At 47.4% G+C, this 17,585-nt stretch overlaps 1 protein-coding gene across 1 annotated transcript in view; it reads left to right on the top strand.

Annotated features, from left to right (window-relative positions):
* RAP1GAP2 (RAP1 GTPase activating protein 2) overlaps positions 1–17,585 on the top strand; it is a gene marked incomplete at both ends in the record, with an annotated part of 213,508 nt that overhangs the window by 174,564 nt on the left and 21,359 nt on the right. Inside the window, 7 exon segments of the mRNA XM_080923050.1 lie at positions 698–776; positions 1,495–1,548; positions 3,424–3,507; positions 8,919–9,019; positions 10,700–10,829; positions 12,740–12,895; positions 17,161–17,232. Of these exon segments, the coding sequence (XP_080779176.1) occupies positions 698–776; positions 1,495–1,548; positions 3,424–3,507; positions 8,919–9,019; positions 10,700–10,829; positions 12,740–12,895; positions 17,161–17,232 (676 nt within the window).

The raw sequence follows: 17,585 nt of genomic DNA, 5'->3' as shown, positions 1-17,585 counted from the left end.
GTAGATATGGTGATCTAAATAAACAACCAATTAAATTCAGGAGAATATTAAAAATCATACATCAGAAACACTTGGAATTTCACCCATGGTAGGAAAAGATGGCTTAACAGAGTAACAGCCCACAAGGTTAACGGATTAAAAATCATATGATGATCTAAGCAGATGTAGAAAGTGTTCCGTGAAATTCAGCGCTTTGATAATGTGCTAAATGAATCAGGGAACAGCCTAAATTTAGAGTCTTATGTTGAATCCCACTCTAAAGCAGATTCTATCCCATTTATATTTTGAGTAAATCCAGATTTTTAAATATTAGATTATCTTTCATACAGGTTCATTTGCATGTCAAAATCTAAATATATCTAGAAACTGAACACAGTTTGCTGGGCAAATTCAAAACAAAACAAAACAAAAAATCCCCATAAACCAAAAAAGTAATGGTGGCCTTGCCAGTAGCTAATTCACTAGGTATTTTTTCCCTGTGTGATCTCTAAGTGTCTATAACCCCTGGTGCACACAGGAAGGAGTGCATTTTCCCATCTTTAGTGTGGTGTCTGTTTTCCAGAACATGATGACTGGCTAGACAGGCAGATCTGTTCCCATGGAGATGCAATCAAGGGGTCCTGTCTGGTGTGACCTCCGCCACTTCATTCACTGACTCTTTCATGGATACCCTCTTCTTACCCTTATCTGTACACAGGTCCAAACTGAAGACGGTGCATGAGCGAATCCCCTTGGCGGGACTGAGCAAGTTGCCCAGTGTCCCTCAGATCGCCAAGGTAAAAGCTAAAATTTAAGGGAAGGAAGGTGGCTTTCTCTATCAGCTCAGGGCCAGCCATGGGGAGGAAGGGCAGACTCTGCTTTGGGAACTGGAAGGCTACTTTGTTCTTTGCCTAGATGGAGTGAGGTGGCTCTTAGCAGCTGCCTCCCTGTCTCTGGCTCATCCTTGCACCTGAAGCTGCTTGGGGAACAGCCTACTCCCCTCAGGAGACTAGGAAGGCAGGGCTGGCCCTAGCTAGTGCTTCAAAGGAGGGTGCTGATGGCTAAGGAGTGGGGGCTGGGCTGCGCTGAGGTGATTCAGATCTATCCCTGCCATACGTAAGGGGCTGTCACAGAGCAGAGGCTCATTCCAGTGCATCAGTTACTGGGAATTTGGGAATGGAGTCAGCACGGTGGAGTCAGAAGGGAGGCTGGCTGGCCCCCACTCTGAGTATAAGAATGCCTGCAGAGTTGTGCCTTTTGTTGGGGTCAGGGTGATAGCTTTTTGCTATTGTCTTTTAGTCAGAATAGAAATGCTTCTTAGACTTCATTCTGTGCCCTTTACTTTATCTCGAGACTCTAGAAAGGTTAGTGGACTGTCCTGGGCCTACCGTGATGAGCAACAGAATTTGAACCCTGTGTGCTTTGTCCTCACATGATGCCCTCTCTGTGGGCAGAGGAGCCTGTGTGTACCTTACAGACACGGTTCTTGACCTGTGTGTTTCTCTCCCTGCTCAGGCTTTCTGTGATGATGCAGTAGGGCTGAAATTCAACCCTGTCTTGTACCCCAAGGTGAGTAGCATGTGTGCCTATGGGCCAGTTGTCCACAACGCTTTCGCTCGGCATGGATCCGGGACTCCATTGATGGGGGTGGGGATTCCTTGTGTCATGGAGGAGTCATCGGGGGTCTCTATGATGGTCTTCTATGTCTTCCTTGTTTTCTTACTTATCTGTCCACAAACTGGTATCCTGGGAACTATGACCCGTCATTCCTGGGCTTCCAGCCCCACTGAGTAGGTAGGTCCCTGGCCTACTGAAAAGGTTGTTGGAGGAGGGTAGTGACTTTGAAGTTTCTGCCTCTCCCCAGATGTACTTCTCTGAGGCCAGTGTTGGGCTTGGATATATTCTATTTCTGGGGAGCCAGTCACCCTGACATTGTGGAGATATAGGGGTCCAGAACTCAGAAAGAAACACATTAGGAAGTTAGAGGCCAAACCTTGGATCCCTGCTGCCCATGTTACTACAGTTCTGAGGTTCCCTAAGCCTTGCTGGCCTTAGTTAATGAACTGAGTGTTCCCTGATACTGACCCTCCTATGACTGGCCCGAACTCGACCCCAGTTCTAGTATGGGGACGAGCACGGTGAGAAGCAATAATAACAGAACAAACCAACAAACGCAGTCCGCAGCAATTACAGCAGGACAGCGCTTAAATCACCGCAGTGGAGAATTGCTTGAAATTGCCCATAGGAAAAGACCTTGTACTGATTGCTGCTTCATAAGCTATCAGAGGCTCCGGAGCAAATGGAAGCAGAGTTGTGCTTCCACTATGGCTTCCTCTGTGGCCACCACTGCTGCAGCTGCCGCTTGCTGGGGTCAGGTCTGTCCACTTCCCAAGTCTCAGCTCTGACAACCAGGAAATGTGGAAATGAAATTGCTGGTTTGGAAGCAAATCCTTCACCCTGCTTCAGTGTTCAGAACACCCTTGACCACATCTCAAATTGCAATGGCTGGGCATAGCTCTCTTAGAATTATCTGTGTGGGGGTGGGGGTTGGGGGATGAGCTGGTAGTGGAGTCCTTAGCTGCACAGAGCATGTCTTGCAGATGCCTCTTTGTACTCATTTTAGCATCTTGTAGATACCAGCAAGGTGTTGCACTCCAGAGAATGACTTCTGTCATTCAGGCTGACCTACCTTTGTATTCAAAGCTAAATTAGTAACTGAACTAACTCAGCTTTGGTAGTCCTTGACACAATCCTACCCATCAGGAGGCTCCAGGAGGCTCATTTATAAGCCTTGGGAAGCCTGAAGGGCCTGGTGGTAGAAAACTAGCTGTACTTCATGCTGTCTGTCTGAGGTCCGGCTGTGATGTGAATCTGGGAGAGAAGTGGTGTGTGTGTGTGTGTGTGTGTGTGTTTTCTCTCTCCCCCCTTTTCTCCCTCCCTCCTTCCTTCTCTCCCTCCCTCCCTCCCTCCCTCTCTCCCTCACTCCCTTCTTCTTTCCCCTTTAACATCTTCTCAGAGTATATTCATTTAATGGGCTGACTCCTGGTAGGAACAGAGACTTGCTCAAACTTACCTTTATGAAAAGAGTTCGAATTTGAGCAGACCCATCTTTGCTGGCTGTTTGCATAGGGATTCAGCTTTATTTTTTAAATACAGCATAAATAGAACTCTGGGGTAAAGTGAATTCGTTACGTCTCAGCGGCTGACACATCTGTACAGGATCCAAATGAGGTTGGCTACTGCTGAGAAAGCCGAAACGCTGAGGTGTTGGGGGCTAGATAGGGCCTTAGAGCAGCATCCTAACACAGATGAGCTCTTGCTTCTCCTCCTCTGTGTGGCTGTCTCTTGTCTGGGCCTACTCTGCTGAAGTGGACATGCCTTTCCTGTCTTCCATTGCCTCCTATTGACATCGATCTTGGTTTTTTTCTTTCCATTTTTTTTTAGGCCTCTCAGATGATTGTGTCCTATGATGAGCATGATGTCAACAACACTTTCAAGTTTGGGGTCATTTATCAAAAAGCCAGGCAGGTGAGTACCACTGTTCACATCGAAGCCTCTTGCTCGTGACTGTTACCTCTGCACCCCAAGTGCAGGAGTTCCAAGGTAGATTCTTTTTCTCTTTTCTTTTCTAAGGTGTGCTTTATTTTTAATTAAGTGTGTGTGTGTGTGTGTGTGTGTGTGTGTGTGTGTGTGTGTGTGTGTGTGTGTGTATGTGCATATGTGTGTTCTCGTGCCTATGGGGTTCAGAAGAGGGATTTGGATTCTCAGGAACTGGAGTTATCACAGATGTGAACCCTCAGATTTGGGTGCTGGGAACTAAATTCAGGTCCTTTGCAAGTGCATTAAGAGTTCTTAACCACAGAGTCACCTCTTCAGCTACATCGCTGCCATTTCAGTGAAAACACCTAATGTATCCTTTTATCTTAGCTTAGCATGCTAAACTAATCTTGGTGCCTCCTACTTATGTCATTCCATTTTGCTCTTTGTTTCTGTCCCCTACTGCTCTCTGGAATTCAGCTGGTTCCCTTACCTCCCAGTCAGGCTTTTCTTCTGCTTTCTTGTTACACATCCTTCATTATCCACTTACTTTTCTGCCTTCATTGGGATCTCTTCCTCTCTTAAGACCATGAACACACACACACATATGAGCACACACCCACATGTATGAGTACACACACACACACACACATATGAGCACACACAGATATGAGCACACAAATATATGAGGACAGACATACACATATATGAGCACATACATATATGAGTACACACACATACACACAATTTTTTTCAGTTTAGACAGGGTTTCGCTATGCCTTGGCTGCCCTGAAACTTACTATATAGACCAGGCTGGTCTTGAACTTAGAAACCTGCCTGCCTCTTCTTGAGTGCTGGGATTAAAGGTATGCCCCAACTACCATGTCTGGAAGATACACATAATTTCTTAAATTCAGGTGCCACATCTGCAGTGTTTGTCTTCCTGAGTCTGGATTATTTTATTTAACATATAATTTTCTGTTGCATCCATTTTCCTACAAATGTCATAATTTCAGTTTTCTTCACCACTGCATAAAGTCCCATTGTGTGATATTTACCCATTCATCTGCTGACAGACATCCAGGCTGGTTTCATTTCCTGGCCATTGTGAGCAGTGTGATTATAGATGTGGGTGTGTAAATATCTCTGCAGTTATTAAATTCTCTAAATACAGTTGTCACTGTTTACTGCATGAATTGGATTGGAGCGAGCTGAATGTTCAAGGGAGGCAACTTTACAAGAAGACCCCAGAGTTTTGTGGTGGTTAATTCTACACAATAAAGCCTAATGCTGTTTCACTCCTTCATCTTATATTTATCTGTGAGCTACCAACCACAAAAAAAAAAAAAAAAAAAAAAAAAAAACTCAAGCAAGAGAGAGGGAATGGGTTAGCCTAAGCTACCCCCTCCCTCCCCCTTTTCCTAGCAGGAAATGAGCAATTTCTCATTCAGTGGGGTGTTGGAGCCCAGTGATATCTTATTGGTAGGATGAAGTCAGCCATGCTGGAAATCTTTATACCATGGAGATTAGAGGAGACCAAGGCTTCTTTTACTCCCTTAAAGAGTCAGTTGTTAAAGCCAGTTAAAGATGGAAGTTTCACCTGCACCCCACTGCTGCCTGCCTCTGTCTCTTGTAGCACCTCACATGCTTCTTTGGAGTTATTTGGCTAAAGCCATCTTTCCTAAAGTGGGGTTCTACGAGATACAGTCTCGTGAAGTGTTCTTGAGCTGAATCTTGTGTGTGGGTGTCTACTGTAGACAAACTTTCTAAACAGGCCAGGATCTATTGGTACCTTGGTTGAACTTTGTGGTTTTCATGGTTAATTTGGCCGCAAACTTTCCATCTTCCCTTTCTGTTTTCTACGATGAACATTTACGAGCATCCCAAGCAGAATGGTCCACCAAAGGTACCACTGTTTCCTCATTTGGTTCTGTGAGGAGATTCCACACTCATTTCCCCCCTGTATCCAAGTGCCCAGGCTCTGTGAATGGCAGGTCACTGATGTCCTGTGGGGTTTTTGTATGGCCATCTCTTTCTTGGTTAGCCGGTTTCTTTGTCTGAAGATATTAGACCATAAAAGACACACAGATCTGCTTCAAAGCACTAATTGGGTGAGGAGTTTCGGAGCTGAGAGGCTGTCGCGGATGCATCTCACAGTTTAAGGGAGATGATTCAGGTTGCCACAGGAATGATTTCCACAAATTAACATCTTTATTTCATCCATCTCAGCTACCATAACCCCCATAACTAAAGTCCTTTGCTGGTGAAATCTACCAAAACTTATCTTACAAGGTGGTTACAATCCAGTGTTCCAGCAGAAGTTATAATTATTGAATATTAACCATCCATCTCTGATAAGGACCTCGTGCATTTTTTGTGTGACCAGTGCTGCTGCTGCTGCAGGGGAGAAGCCGGGAAGACAACATATTTAAAAAAACAAATGCCAGGCAGCTTGTTGCTTGGCAAACCTACAGCTGGGGGACATTTAATGTCAACATTTGTCGCATAAAAGCTCTACACTGACTGGTCTTTGGCTATTACTAAGCCTCACCTAAACTGTCCCGTTTGTCATGTACTGTGCTAAACACCGTGGGTGACGCAGGGTGACTAAGGCCTCCTCCCTGAGTATACGGTCAAGCTCAAGGACCATACAGAAACAATGACAATGACAATACCATGCGGGGTGTGACTCCTGGGACAGCAGTGCCAGCCCCAGAAGGCACTATATTGTTTTCTAGTAGAGATATAGCATGTCTGGAAGCAGCTGCTCTCCCACACATTGCCACACAGCCCGTGGTGACAACACCTTTCTGGCATGCTGAAGACCAGATTGGTAATCTCCGTAAAGTGCAGGGTAGTAGACTCTTCAGACTGTGAGCCTTGGGGGTTCTGCCACCACCGCTCCACTTGGCTTACAGAAGCAGCCACTCACACATATGTAAAGAGCTGGGCTGGTTGTGTTCTAATAAAACTTTATTTAGGAAAAGAAGAAGCAGAGTTGTCTGGGCCCCCAGGCTAGCGTTTGCTGCCTCCTGTCGAACAGCAGTGTTCGTGCACATGCAGACCTCACTCAGGGTCTGCAGGTGCAGGCTTTGCTTCCTTGTACTGTTAACTCCCATTTTCTTACAACCATTTTAAAATTTAAGTGTATTGATTTACTTATTTATTGCTGTGGCGCTGTGTGTCAAATGCAGAGCTTTGCATGTGGTAGGCAAGTGTTTTGCCATGCTCCAAGCCCCTAGGGGCTTTTATTTTGAAAGAAAATTATAGACTGCTATTCTATCTAGAAAGCCATTGTCACTGTCCCTTGCTATGGAATGAAGGCAGTTGTGTGTGTGTGTGTGTGTGTGTGTTTGTTTGTGTTTGTGTAATAGTGTGTGTCACAACTAGGATTTCTGACATAACCTAAATATTACTCTTGTTTTTCTAATTCATGAGGACTTAAAAATGTCTGTCTGTCTGTCTATCTATCTATCTATCTATCTATCTATCTATCTATCTATCTATCTATCTATCTACCATTGGTTGGCAGTATGTATTCAGAGATCAGAGGACGACTTTCAGTAGTCAGTTCTCTACACTAGGTGGGTCCAGGACTTGAATTTAGGTTGTCAGGGGTTGGCAGCAAGTGTCCTTAGCTGCTGAGACATCTTGCAGGCTCCTTACATGGACTTATTTGTAAGTGTGTGTATGTGTGTCATGGGTATTGTATGTCTTGTGTATGTGTTGTTCAATGTTGTTTTATTCATGTATAGGTTCCATAGTCAAGAAACAGATTTCCACTACAAGGTCTCCTACGTTTATAGTCACAGCATCTTCCTTTTATAGTCATGCCTGTCTTCCCCTCCCCCACCTCTGCTCTTCCAGTTTCTAACCGTTGGCAACCATTTATTTGTTCTCCATTTTTATTTCACAGTGTGATATCACTGTGATATTTGCACTGTGCTGATATCACATATCATATCTTTACTAGCTTTCAACTTTTAGTTAAGAACCTTTAGGGCTGTTCTGCTCAGCGGATTATCCAACGTCTCAAGTGTGTCATGACTTCCTTTATTTCTTGTCACCCTCTCTCCCTCTGTCCTGTGTTTCTTTCCCCTTTCCTGCTTATTTCCTCCTTTTCCTCTCTCCTTCCATTATTTTGAGATAGATTTTTCACTGTGTAGTCCAGGCTGGCCTTGAACTTGGTACCTTCCCAAATGTTGGGATTGTAGGTGTTACCATGCCCTGCTTAAGTTTTTATTGCTGTGTAGTATTCCATGGTACTGGCTGTACACACTCCGTTTAGCTACCCATTCACTACACCAGTCAGGGTTGTTTCCAGCTTTGGGAATTTATGACTGGAACCACCGTAAACACTTTTATGTAGGATTTTTTTTGAAACTATGGTTTTATTTCTCTGGGATAATTGCTGAGCAGTATAAATTCTGGTCACATGGTAAATTGCATGTGTAGCTGCCAGACCATTTTCTGGAGTGATTGTTTTCCCATCAGTGTGTGGGCGACCCAGCTTTCTGTGTCGGAGCCAGATTCGGTGCTGCTGGCTTTCGCCCTCTTGGTGCATGTGTGGTGTACCACATTGTTGTTCTCGTCTGCATTTTCCTGCCGGCTAATGACGCTCAACACCTTTCCATGTGCTTGGCTGTCATCTGCCTGCCCACTTAGGTGAGATGTCTGCCTATGTCTTTTGACCATTTTCCGATAGTAATTTTTCATGCTGTTTTTATTACAGCTTTACTGATCTATAATTCTTACACTTTACAGTTCACAGCAATAAGGATTTCGTCCACAGGTGGCTGTGGTGTGGTCACGGTGGCATAGCAATATGATCTAATTGCAGGCTGTGCCACTGCTCTTCATAGAAACCCTACACCCATGGACGGTCTCTCTTCTGTTCCCTTCCCTTTAGCTCTTGGAAGATACCAAATTCAAGGCCAGCCTGGGCTATATAGTGAGAATCTCTCTCAAAATAGTCTGTCTTCTGGTTTTCTGGATTTGTCTATTCTGGACCTTTGAGAAGTGGAAGAACATTTTATATGTGACAAATTTATCTGGTTTTCTTTTTTCACTTAGATAAATGTTTTCAGGGTTCATCTATGTTGTAACATGTATTTCTTCCTTATTTATGGTCAAATAATGTTCTATTGAATAGATATACTACATTTTAAAAAGTATGTTCCTTGGTTGACAGATATCTGAGTTGTTTCCACTTTGGGGTTATATACAGTACTGCTTTTGGTATTCATGTTCAGTTTTTTTCCCCATACATTTTGATGTCTCTTGGATGTAAACCTGGGGAGTGTTGCTCAGTGGTTACCTTCTGAGGGAATGTGGACAAACCTTCCACTCCATACCCAGACAGTGTCTTCTCATTCCTTCCCTGACCCCTGTGTTTCTTTCAGACCCTGGAGGAGGAGCTATTTGGGAACAATGAGGAGAGCCCAGCTTTCAAGGAGTTTTTGGATCTCCTGGGGGACACCATCACACTGCAGGATTTCAAAGGGTGAGTTTTGTCAGGGGCTCACAGTATTTATGGTTGAGGCCTTTGGTGGGGCCCAGAGGACAGCTCTGTCCTGGGGGATCTCTGGGGCATTTCCTACTTGCTCTTGTACCTGCCTGAATTCCTAAAGACTCAATGGTCCTAGGGATAATTTGTTGTGACAGGTTGGCTGAGAGGCAGTGGTCTGGGAAGCATGGTGAGCTTGCTCCTGCTGCGGTTTGCCTTTCTAATTACGTTTGGCTCAGACTGGCAGGGACACGAATCCACTTTCCCTGTCACTCACCTGGCAGTCGGAAGAGAACCCTGCGCCATTTGGAAGGAAATGACCCGATTTGGACAACGCTCAAAGAACAGATAATTAAGACTTCACACAAACATAATAACCCTCTTGGCAGAAATCCACGCAACAGTGTATGGTCTTTTAAATGGACAGAAAGCTAGAATATTGGGACTGTTGTTTGGAAGACTCTGGCCTTGCTTTTCCTAAGAAAAGGCAACATTTCGGAATATTCCAGAACCAACCAACAGAGAGGCTGGCATATGGCTGAGAGCCCTAAGACAGCCCTTGCCCAGGAGCCAAAACAAGCACCTAACATCTTGTGGAAAAACACTTAGGCCAGTTGCAGTAGGCATTCAAATAATTGCTGTCTTCCTTTGTTCTTTCTGCCCTTTTCTCTTCCTCTTTGCTCCTCTTCTCATTTTGAAGTTGTTACTATTGTCTGGAGTCAGTCACACCAGGGTTAGAATCCCACCTCTGCCACAGGCCCTAAGATGCTGGGCCTGTGACTTTGCCTGGAGAGGATTCCAGTTCCTTATCTATAAAAAAGGGAGATAAAGGTAAATGAAATAGTCTCCAAGGTCACGGGGATTAAAACGGTGCAGACCAAGCTGGTTTGGCTTCTGAGTGCCTGGTGTCCTTTCAACCCTTTGGGTCTGAGGTGCATCTGCTTTTTGCCCCCTCCCAGTTGCTGAAGACTGGTTCCGGGCTGTCAGCCACATCTCTGAGAAGGTGGAAGGGCTGGCTCCTAGAAGGCCATCAGTTCCTCCCCTTCCTGCCTGGGATGGCGGGGTTTGGTCTCTACAGGAGCTGGCTACTTAAAGCTGATTATCTGTTCCTTTTTCTGGGAGTCTCCTAGTCTCCTGTGGGTTCACCTACACCCAGTGACTGGCTGTCCTGGTCTTGATGGGTGTACAGAACAAAGGCTAAGGCCCAGCCTTGGGAACTTTGGGAAGCTAGGCCAGCCATTTTTGTGGGGTTACAAATGGATGGCCACCCCATTAGAACAGTCCCAGCAGGATGCACAACAAAGTCTTGAAGTTGAGGCTTTGGTTGTTGTCTTAATTAGCTAGTTAGTTTGTTTGGTTGTGTTGTAAGACAAAGGCCTCACTCCGTAGGCCAGGCTGGCCTCAAACTCAGGGTCATCTTGTTTTGATCTCCGAAGTGCTAGGTTTACTAACATGAGGCCACCAGGCCCGACTTTGTCTTTCGTATGGGTGACAGATGGTAGAACACTAGGGTGGGCTGTTCAGAAGAGCAGATCTCCACACCTCTTCAGCTTACGTCCTCGTTGGCCCTCAGCTCCTCCATGTCTTCTCACCCACCTATCTGCTGTACGCCCATAGTGTCACCAGGATGCCACCTCACCTCACTCCTCTCCTGCTCCTGCCCTGTTTTTATGTCAGTTTCCGAGGAGGCCTGGATGTGACCCACGGACAGACAGGAGTGGAGTCGGTGTACACCACTTTCCGGGACCGGGAGATCATGTTCCATGTCTCTACCAAGCTGCCCTTCACGGATGGTGACACCCAGCAGGTAACCAGTACAGGCCAAGCTGCAGGTCACTCCCACTTGCCAGATACAACGCCGCAGCCTGGGGTGGCCTGTTATAAACACTTCCTTAAGGCTCAGGGTGCGGTTCAGTGGGAAACTACTTGTGTAGCGTGCAGCATGGCCTGGGCTCTCTTTCTCTAGCATCAACAATAAGAACTTCCCCTGGGAAGTCAGTGGACACACGGCAGATCTGCAGATGGGAGCCGGAAACCGGTAGAGCAGGCTGAGTGTCGACTCCCAGCAAGTCAGTGGCCTCATGGCTTCAGACTGGTGCCTCAGAGTAGTGTCAGTGTAGCCCACTGCTGTGACATTCTCTAGGTTTCTGAACGGTGGGCTCCTGAGATTTACACCTGGCATGTGTCTGCTTCTCGTGAAACCCCTGTCCCCTCTCCTGGCCTCTCAGCCCCTCTGCTTCCTTGCTGCTGCCCCATGAACGTGACGATTGCATGAGGAGCCTCTCAGCCTCATTGCCTGTCCCTTACCTGGGGGACTCTGTGAGACCCGTGGCTCCAGCTATTTCTCCAGGCCTGCTGCTTTGAGCTGCACATCCCTGGGGCGGGTCTGACTCTGGCAGCTGATCCTGGCTGTTGCGACATCAGTGACCCCATTCTTTCCCCTTCCTATCTCAGAGAACACAGGAGGGCTACCTCCAAACTCTGACCTGTTTGTTTCTGCCTAGGAGCAGGGATGCAAAATTCGCGAACATTGTGCATGGCTTCTTGGGAGTAAAAGAAATTGGCAAGCTCATGATGATTTGGCTCCCAAATAACTGGATGTTCCCGAAACAAATGGCTGTGAGATTTGTTGTGTAGCCAAAGTGGGTTTTCCCTGGTGGTTTCACCTTTGGTCCTTGTTTTTCTACAGCTTCTCTCACCTATTGCTCCAGTCTCCCGGGCTTCTTACCTCAGGGCCATTTCACCCTGGCTATGCTACAGAGCTTGGCTCTTGGCAGGGACCAAATTAATGATAGTTCTTTTGTTCTTACTGTTACAAAATGGGAGCTCAGGTGTGTGCGCTCATGTGTGTGCATGCGAGCATGCACAGGTGTATAGGCACGAGTGTAACAAGTAAGGCAGTGTGCATAAAAGCCTCCAGTACTGTGCTCGGAGCATAATAGATGCCTGTAAGGGAGAGACTGTATTTGAAAGGGTTGAACACAAGTCCTACTTTCAGGATGCATTTAATAAAGGACCAAATACTCAGGCAGGACCTGGCATACAGGAAGACCCCAACATTTGTAGTCATCTATATGAATAGCAGTTCACAGTTCCTGGCACCCTGTAGGGGCTTGTAACCTAGATCACATGGCTAGGTGCCTGGCACTGCTAGGTTCCCCCATTCATTTGTTCTTCCCTAGCCTGCTGGCCTCTGCTTCTTTGTGTCCTCACCTCCGGTTGAAATGATCTGCCTCCTCTGTCTACATTCCTATCCACCCTGCCTGTGTTTTTTGGGGTGCCTTTGAGGGTATTGAGCCCTCTGCTGTCACTGCTTTCTTCTAAAGCTGTGTCACCTGCCAAGGAGCAGCTGACATAGCCATGGCTGACATCCTGGTTAGCATTTTTCCCCCAGGTGGCTTCTCCTCTGTTTGCCTTTCTTCTGGATCCATTGTGGTCTTTCAGAGCCATCTTGGTCTCACAGTCTTACATGCTCTCCGGGGTCCCGAGTCCAGGCTCTGCACACTGTTGATTAGTACCACGCAGGCCAGCTAATAACATGGCTGTCTTTCTCCCTTTTCCTCTCGGTAATTCCCACAGACAGCGAAACAGCTCCCCAAAGAGCTTGGCCTCAGAGTTCGGGGTTCATGAGCGGTGGGAGAAAGAGGAATTTGCTGTTGAGCTCTTCCCTGTTTTGGGGGTGGTCCTGACTCTCACAAAGGGGTACTTTCTGTTTAGCTGCAGAGAAAGCGGCATATTGGGAATGACATCGTGGCCATCATCTTTCAAGAAGAAAACACACCGTTTGTCCCAGATATGATTGCATCAAACTTCTTACATGCCTACATTGTCGTTCAGGCTGAGAGCCCAGGCACAGAGACCCCGTCCTACAAGGTAAGGAAAAAGCTTCCGTGGGGGTTGTCATGGGCCCATGTACATCCCTAGAGTTGGTGGGCTCAGTGACAGCAAGAGACACTAGGTCATCCCAGTATTGCAGTCCCCATGGTTGGTCCAGCTTCTGGCTCTGGGTGGACAGCACCCTCTGAGCTCTCCATCCTGCTGCTTCTAGCTCTTCAGCTTCTCACTCAACAGTGAAGAAGCTCTGGGCGCCGGTCACGGTCACGGTCACGGCAATAGCATTTGCTAGAGGAAGTCTAAGGAGGAGGAGGGGAGAGAGGTGAGGAGGTACAGTGAGTGTTCAGGAAAGGGCAGAGGAAGACAAGAGAGGGTGAAAGCTAGAGAGGCCCTCACAGACCCTGGACAAATGAGCGAATTCAATTGGAATATTTTGGTGAGAATGCAAGACCTGGGTGAGGCTCATGAACAGGAACTTTTCTTTCTTTCTAAGATACATGAATGCTAAAAATGTCATCCTGGGCACTGCTGGTGACACACGGCTGTAATCCCAAAATCCTTGCAGATGTCAGGGTGGGGGCAGGGGATCAAGAGTTCCAAGCTAGCCTGGTCTACATAGTGAGACCCTGTTAAAAAATGAATTAAAAAAAAAAAGAGGATGAGGAGGGTGTGGGATGTGAGGGGATTAAAGCAAGTTCACTTTCCTCACTGAACACTGTATCCAAGTGTGGAAATAGCACACGAAACTTCGTTAGTGTGAATAATTAGTTATGTGCTAACTCAAAAAAGAAAAGAGGAAAAGGGTCACCTGCTGTAGTGGGAGGAGGTGTGTGGGATATATTGACTATTTTGGCTCCCAGCTCTCAGCGTCAGGTAGAGACAGGGTGCGTCCTTTCTCCTCCTCACTGCTTCTTCTCCCTTCTTTGTCCTGACCCCCAGCCCTGCACTTCTGTGCTCATTGGTTTGAGGGGCCTGGGACCCATGAGCAATAGGCTGAGCCAGGGATTTTAGGGGAGGACTGGATGGTCTCCAAGCCCTCAGAGATCTTGTAAGAGCCAAGTGCTGGCTTCCATTTTTTGTTTGTCTCCTGGAAAGAGATAGCAGAGTTTAGTTCCCAGAGGTTTCCCTGCACCACAGAACACTGGGGACTGGCATCTTCAGACCCAGGTTTAGATTTGTGGAGATGCCTGTGTCTTTTAAGGTGATTCCCAGAGCGCCCCTCCCCCAGGCACTTGGGTGATAAGAACCATGAGGACTGGGTTAGATCCCTCAGGGGCCTACCCTGAAGTAGGAGAGCCAACAGTGAGAAGAGAAGACAGGAGGGAGCCCAGAAGGCAGAGTGACTAGCAGTCTGGGGTCTCTGCTTCTGTCTCTTTGTTGCTGTGTGATTACTAGTCAGTTTCTTTTGTCTCTGGGCGTCTATTTCTATCTTTGCAAAACAGGAAAGCTGGATTTTAAAAACCCAGGGTTCTTCTAGTCTTGGTTAATTATGGGGACAGAGACAGAGGCAGGATGGGGTATGGGTGGCCCGATGGTTTGGGGAACTCTGTATTGAATGTGTATGTGTGGGTCGGCATGGAAAAGAAAGACATAGTGATGGGTGGTAGCTCCTGCTCTGTGGCAGGCTCTGCGTTACAGCAGTCTTCTTCGTTCTCTACATTCATTTATGTGCATGTGTGAGTATGTATGTATGTATGTGTGAGTGTGCACATGCACATGTCTGTGTATGTGTGCATGAATGTGTGCACATGCACATGTCTGCATGTGTGCATGTGTGTGATTATATAAGTGTGTATATGTGTGTGTGTATGTGTGTGTGAGTGTGTGAGAGCACACTTGCACATATCTATGTATGTGCATGTGTGTGCACATGTGAGCGAACTCATGCATGTCTATATATGCACGGGTGCGTGCGTGTGTGTGTGTGTGTGTGTGTGTGTGTGTGTGCACTCATGCATGTCTGTATGTGTGTGTGTTTGTCTGTGTGTGTGTGTGTGTGTGTGTGTGTGTGTGTGTGTGTGTGCTTGTGCATATGGAAATCAGAGGCCAACTTGCAGGAGTCAGTTTTCTCCATTCACAGTGTGGCTCTAGGAATCAAAACCAGGTTGTTAGGTTTGGCAGCCAGTGCCTTTACTCATAGAGCCATCTTTCTAGCCCCTTGTATAGAAAGCTTAACAAGGCCCAATAGTCTGCTCATTGGGAAGAGATTGAATGGCTGGTTGCTGCTGAGGGTACTTAGAGTTGAGGCCTCAGAGCCAGGGAGCCTAGAGCTGGAAGTCTTCCCAGGAGCCTCTGGGGCAGGTGAGAAACCAGCTTCATGAGTGCATGAAGTGTGGAATCTAATCACTTCTCGGGTAGGGATCTCATTGTTCCAGTCACTCTAGATTGGAGAGAGATTCCAGCTCAGTAATCAATAGGATTTCCCCCATTCCTACCCGCAGGGGCCATTCCATCTCACTCCTGGAGTTCTGCCAAGGTTTCAAGAATCTTCTGTGAAGCAGGTGGCTGGCCGGGACCTCCCCTTGCCTATTATGACTCCCTCGGAACAGCCCTGCCAGTCTTCTGGGTGGCAGGCCATCCCTGGGCACTGGGCTTTGTTGGGTCTCCAGCCCTGGCTCTCTCAGCTCCCCTGGGCATCTGGTTGTAAGCTTAGAGGAGGGGACAACTAAGGCTTAGCTGCCTGGGGAGACCGAGGTCAGAGGTCAGAGGAGGAGCTAGGATAAGGATGGATCGTGGATGGCTCTGCCCTCCTGACCTGTGGTTTTAAAGGCATTTCTAAGACACTCCATCAGGACAGACTACTTTAATGTAGGCCTGAGGAGGAGGGGCCAGGCCAGGGAAACAGCTGGACCTGTAGGCATCTGTGCTTTGTCCCAAGTGTCCCAGATACCCACAGTGGACAGCCAAATTCTTGTTCTGAGATGGAATTCTAGACTTGGGCCACTGGTGCGTGGTAGGTGGCTGGGGGTTGGGGGTTGGTGGTGCTGTGTCTAGCAGCTGGGGCTCAGCCAGAAATCTTGTCAGTAAACACAAACGGTTTCTTGACTCTGAGCACCTCAGTTTGGGCCATGTAGATGGATGGCCTTGAGTTTGGAGGAGGAAGGCCCCACTGACCGAGGCTCTGATTCTCTCTGCTGGACCTGGCAGGGCCCCAGGCTGCCTGCTCACCCAGTCTGGCAGAATCTTGCATCTGCCCTACTTCACAGGACAGAGTGGCTGGCAGCGTGCCAGGGCCTTCACATCAGCCACTGCTCATGACTGAATAGGACAGCCTCCCCAGAGCCCCAGTAGCCTTAGGGGTTGACAGCAGGTGAAACCAAGGTACTTGCGTTAGAGAGGAGGTGAGGAGTGGGAGCCACCTGCTGTGGAGTCTTTGGATGTTCTTACAACCCAGCCTCACAGCACCTGGGGAGAGCTTGGATGTCCCCCATCCTCATTCTCAGCCAATGCCCTTGGGATCTCTATGTTCTGGCCTCAGCCAGAATGACTGGCTTTGTAGGTAGAGCCAGGCTTCAGACCTGGGTCTCCTTGCAACTAGTTTTTACTTGTTTCTTCAAAAACTTAAATCAGTTGTTGTTTTGTTGCTGTTGCTGCTGCTGCTGCTGTTGTTGTTGTTGCTGGTGGTGGTGGTGGTGGTGGTGGTGGTGGTGTGTGTGTGTGTGTGTGTGTGTGTGTGTGTTTGCATGTACATGATGTGTTGTATGGGGGCACAGACACACAGGTATAGAGGGCAGAGACAATTTGGGAGTTGTTCTGGAACTATCAAGCTTGTGTGTCAGGTTGGTTTGTTTGTTTTTAACCTGTGGAGCCCTTTCAGTGATCCAGTAGTTAGTTACCTTTTAAACACTCTAAGTGAGTTGGATATATGGCAGATTAATGTGGCCTCGGAGCTGGGTTGGGGCAGTCTGGATTCTCTGGCTTCCTTTCTCTGGCTTTGGGTGCTTGTTCCATGTCTTAATCTGTTTCCTCATCAGTAAAATGAGCAGTAGTTCTCAGTTGCCTACTCTGGGATGAACACTGTAATGGGGATAAGACAAACCTCCTGGCTACCACTGGCACTGTTTGTACTTAGGGTCCCAGTGGTTCCCCAGCCCAGCCAAACTTGCTTCTGGCTCCTAGGAAGGCAGAGGAAAGGATGCAGGATTCCATCTCATCCAGCCCACTAGAGGATCATCCCATGGGGCTTGTGGGTGATACTCACACAGACATTCTGTGTTCCGAGAAGGAAGGAAGGGGTAAGATGGTCTACTTCAAGGTGTGGGACTCCTAGTCTCTCTTAGCCCCCTTGAAACTGTTTCGTTCAGGTATCAGTCACAGCGCGGGAAGATGTGCCTGCCTTTGGCCCGCCTCTGCCAAGCCCGCCTGTTTTCCAGAAGGTAAGAACCTGTTCTTTTACACTTGTAACATCCAAGACCTCAGATCTCTGCACCTAAGTGTTTGTAGTTAGAGTGGGTTTGAGTATAGAGAGGTATTGTAGGGAGATTCTGTTATAGCTTTGGGGGTATCTTCTTTTTGGATAGCTCCCTACCTCACCCTTTGAGGTCAATGTGGCCCTTGTAGGGAGTTTAATACCGGGGTTACCTTCTTGTGCTTTAGACCCGAGAGACAGCTGCAGAAGTTGCCTCAAGTAACCAAGGTGTCACATGGAGGATGGGTTTCCCAGTACTGGGAAAGCTGCCTTCCAAGTTGGTATATTAACAGGCGGGTCTGGCCTTGGCTGGAAATGACC

Source organism: Micromys minutus (genome assembly GCF_963924665.1).
Source record: "Micromys minutus genome assembly, chromosome: 10".
NCBI classification, from domain to species: Eukaryota; Metazoa; Chordata; class Mammalia; order Rodentia; family Muridae; genus Micromys; species Micromys minutus.
Note: the sequence above shows the minus strand (reverse complement) of the source record. Positions and strands in the feature narration are given on the sequence as shown.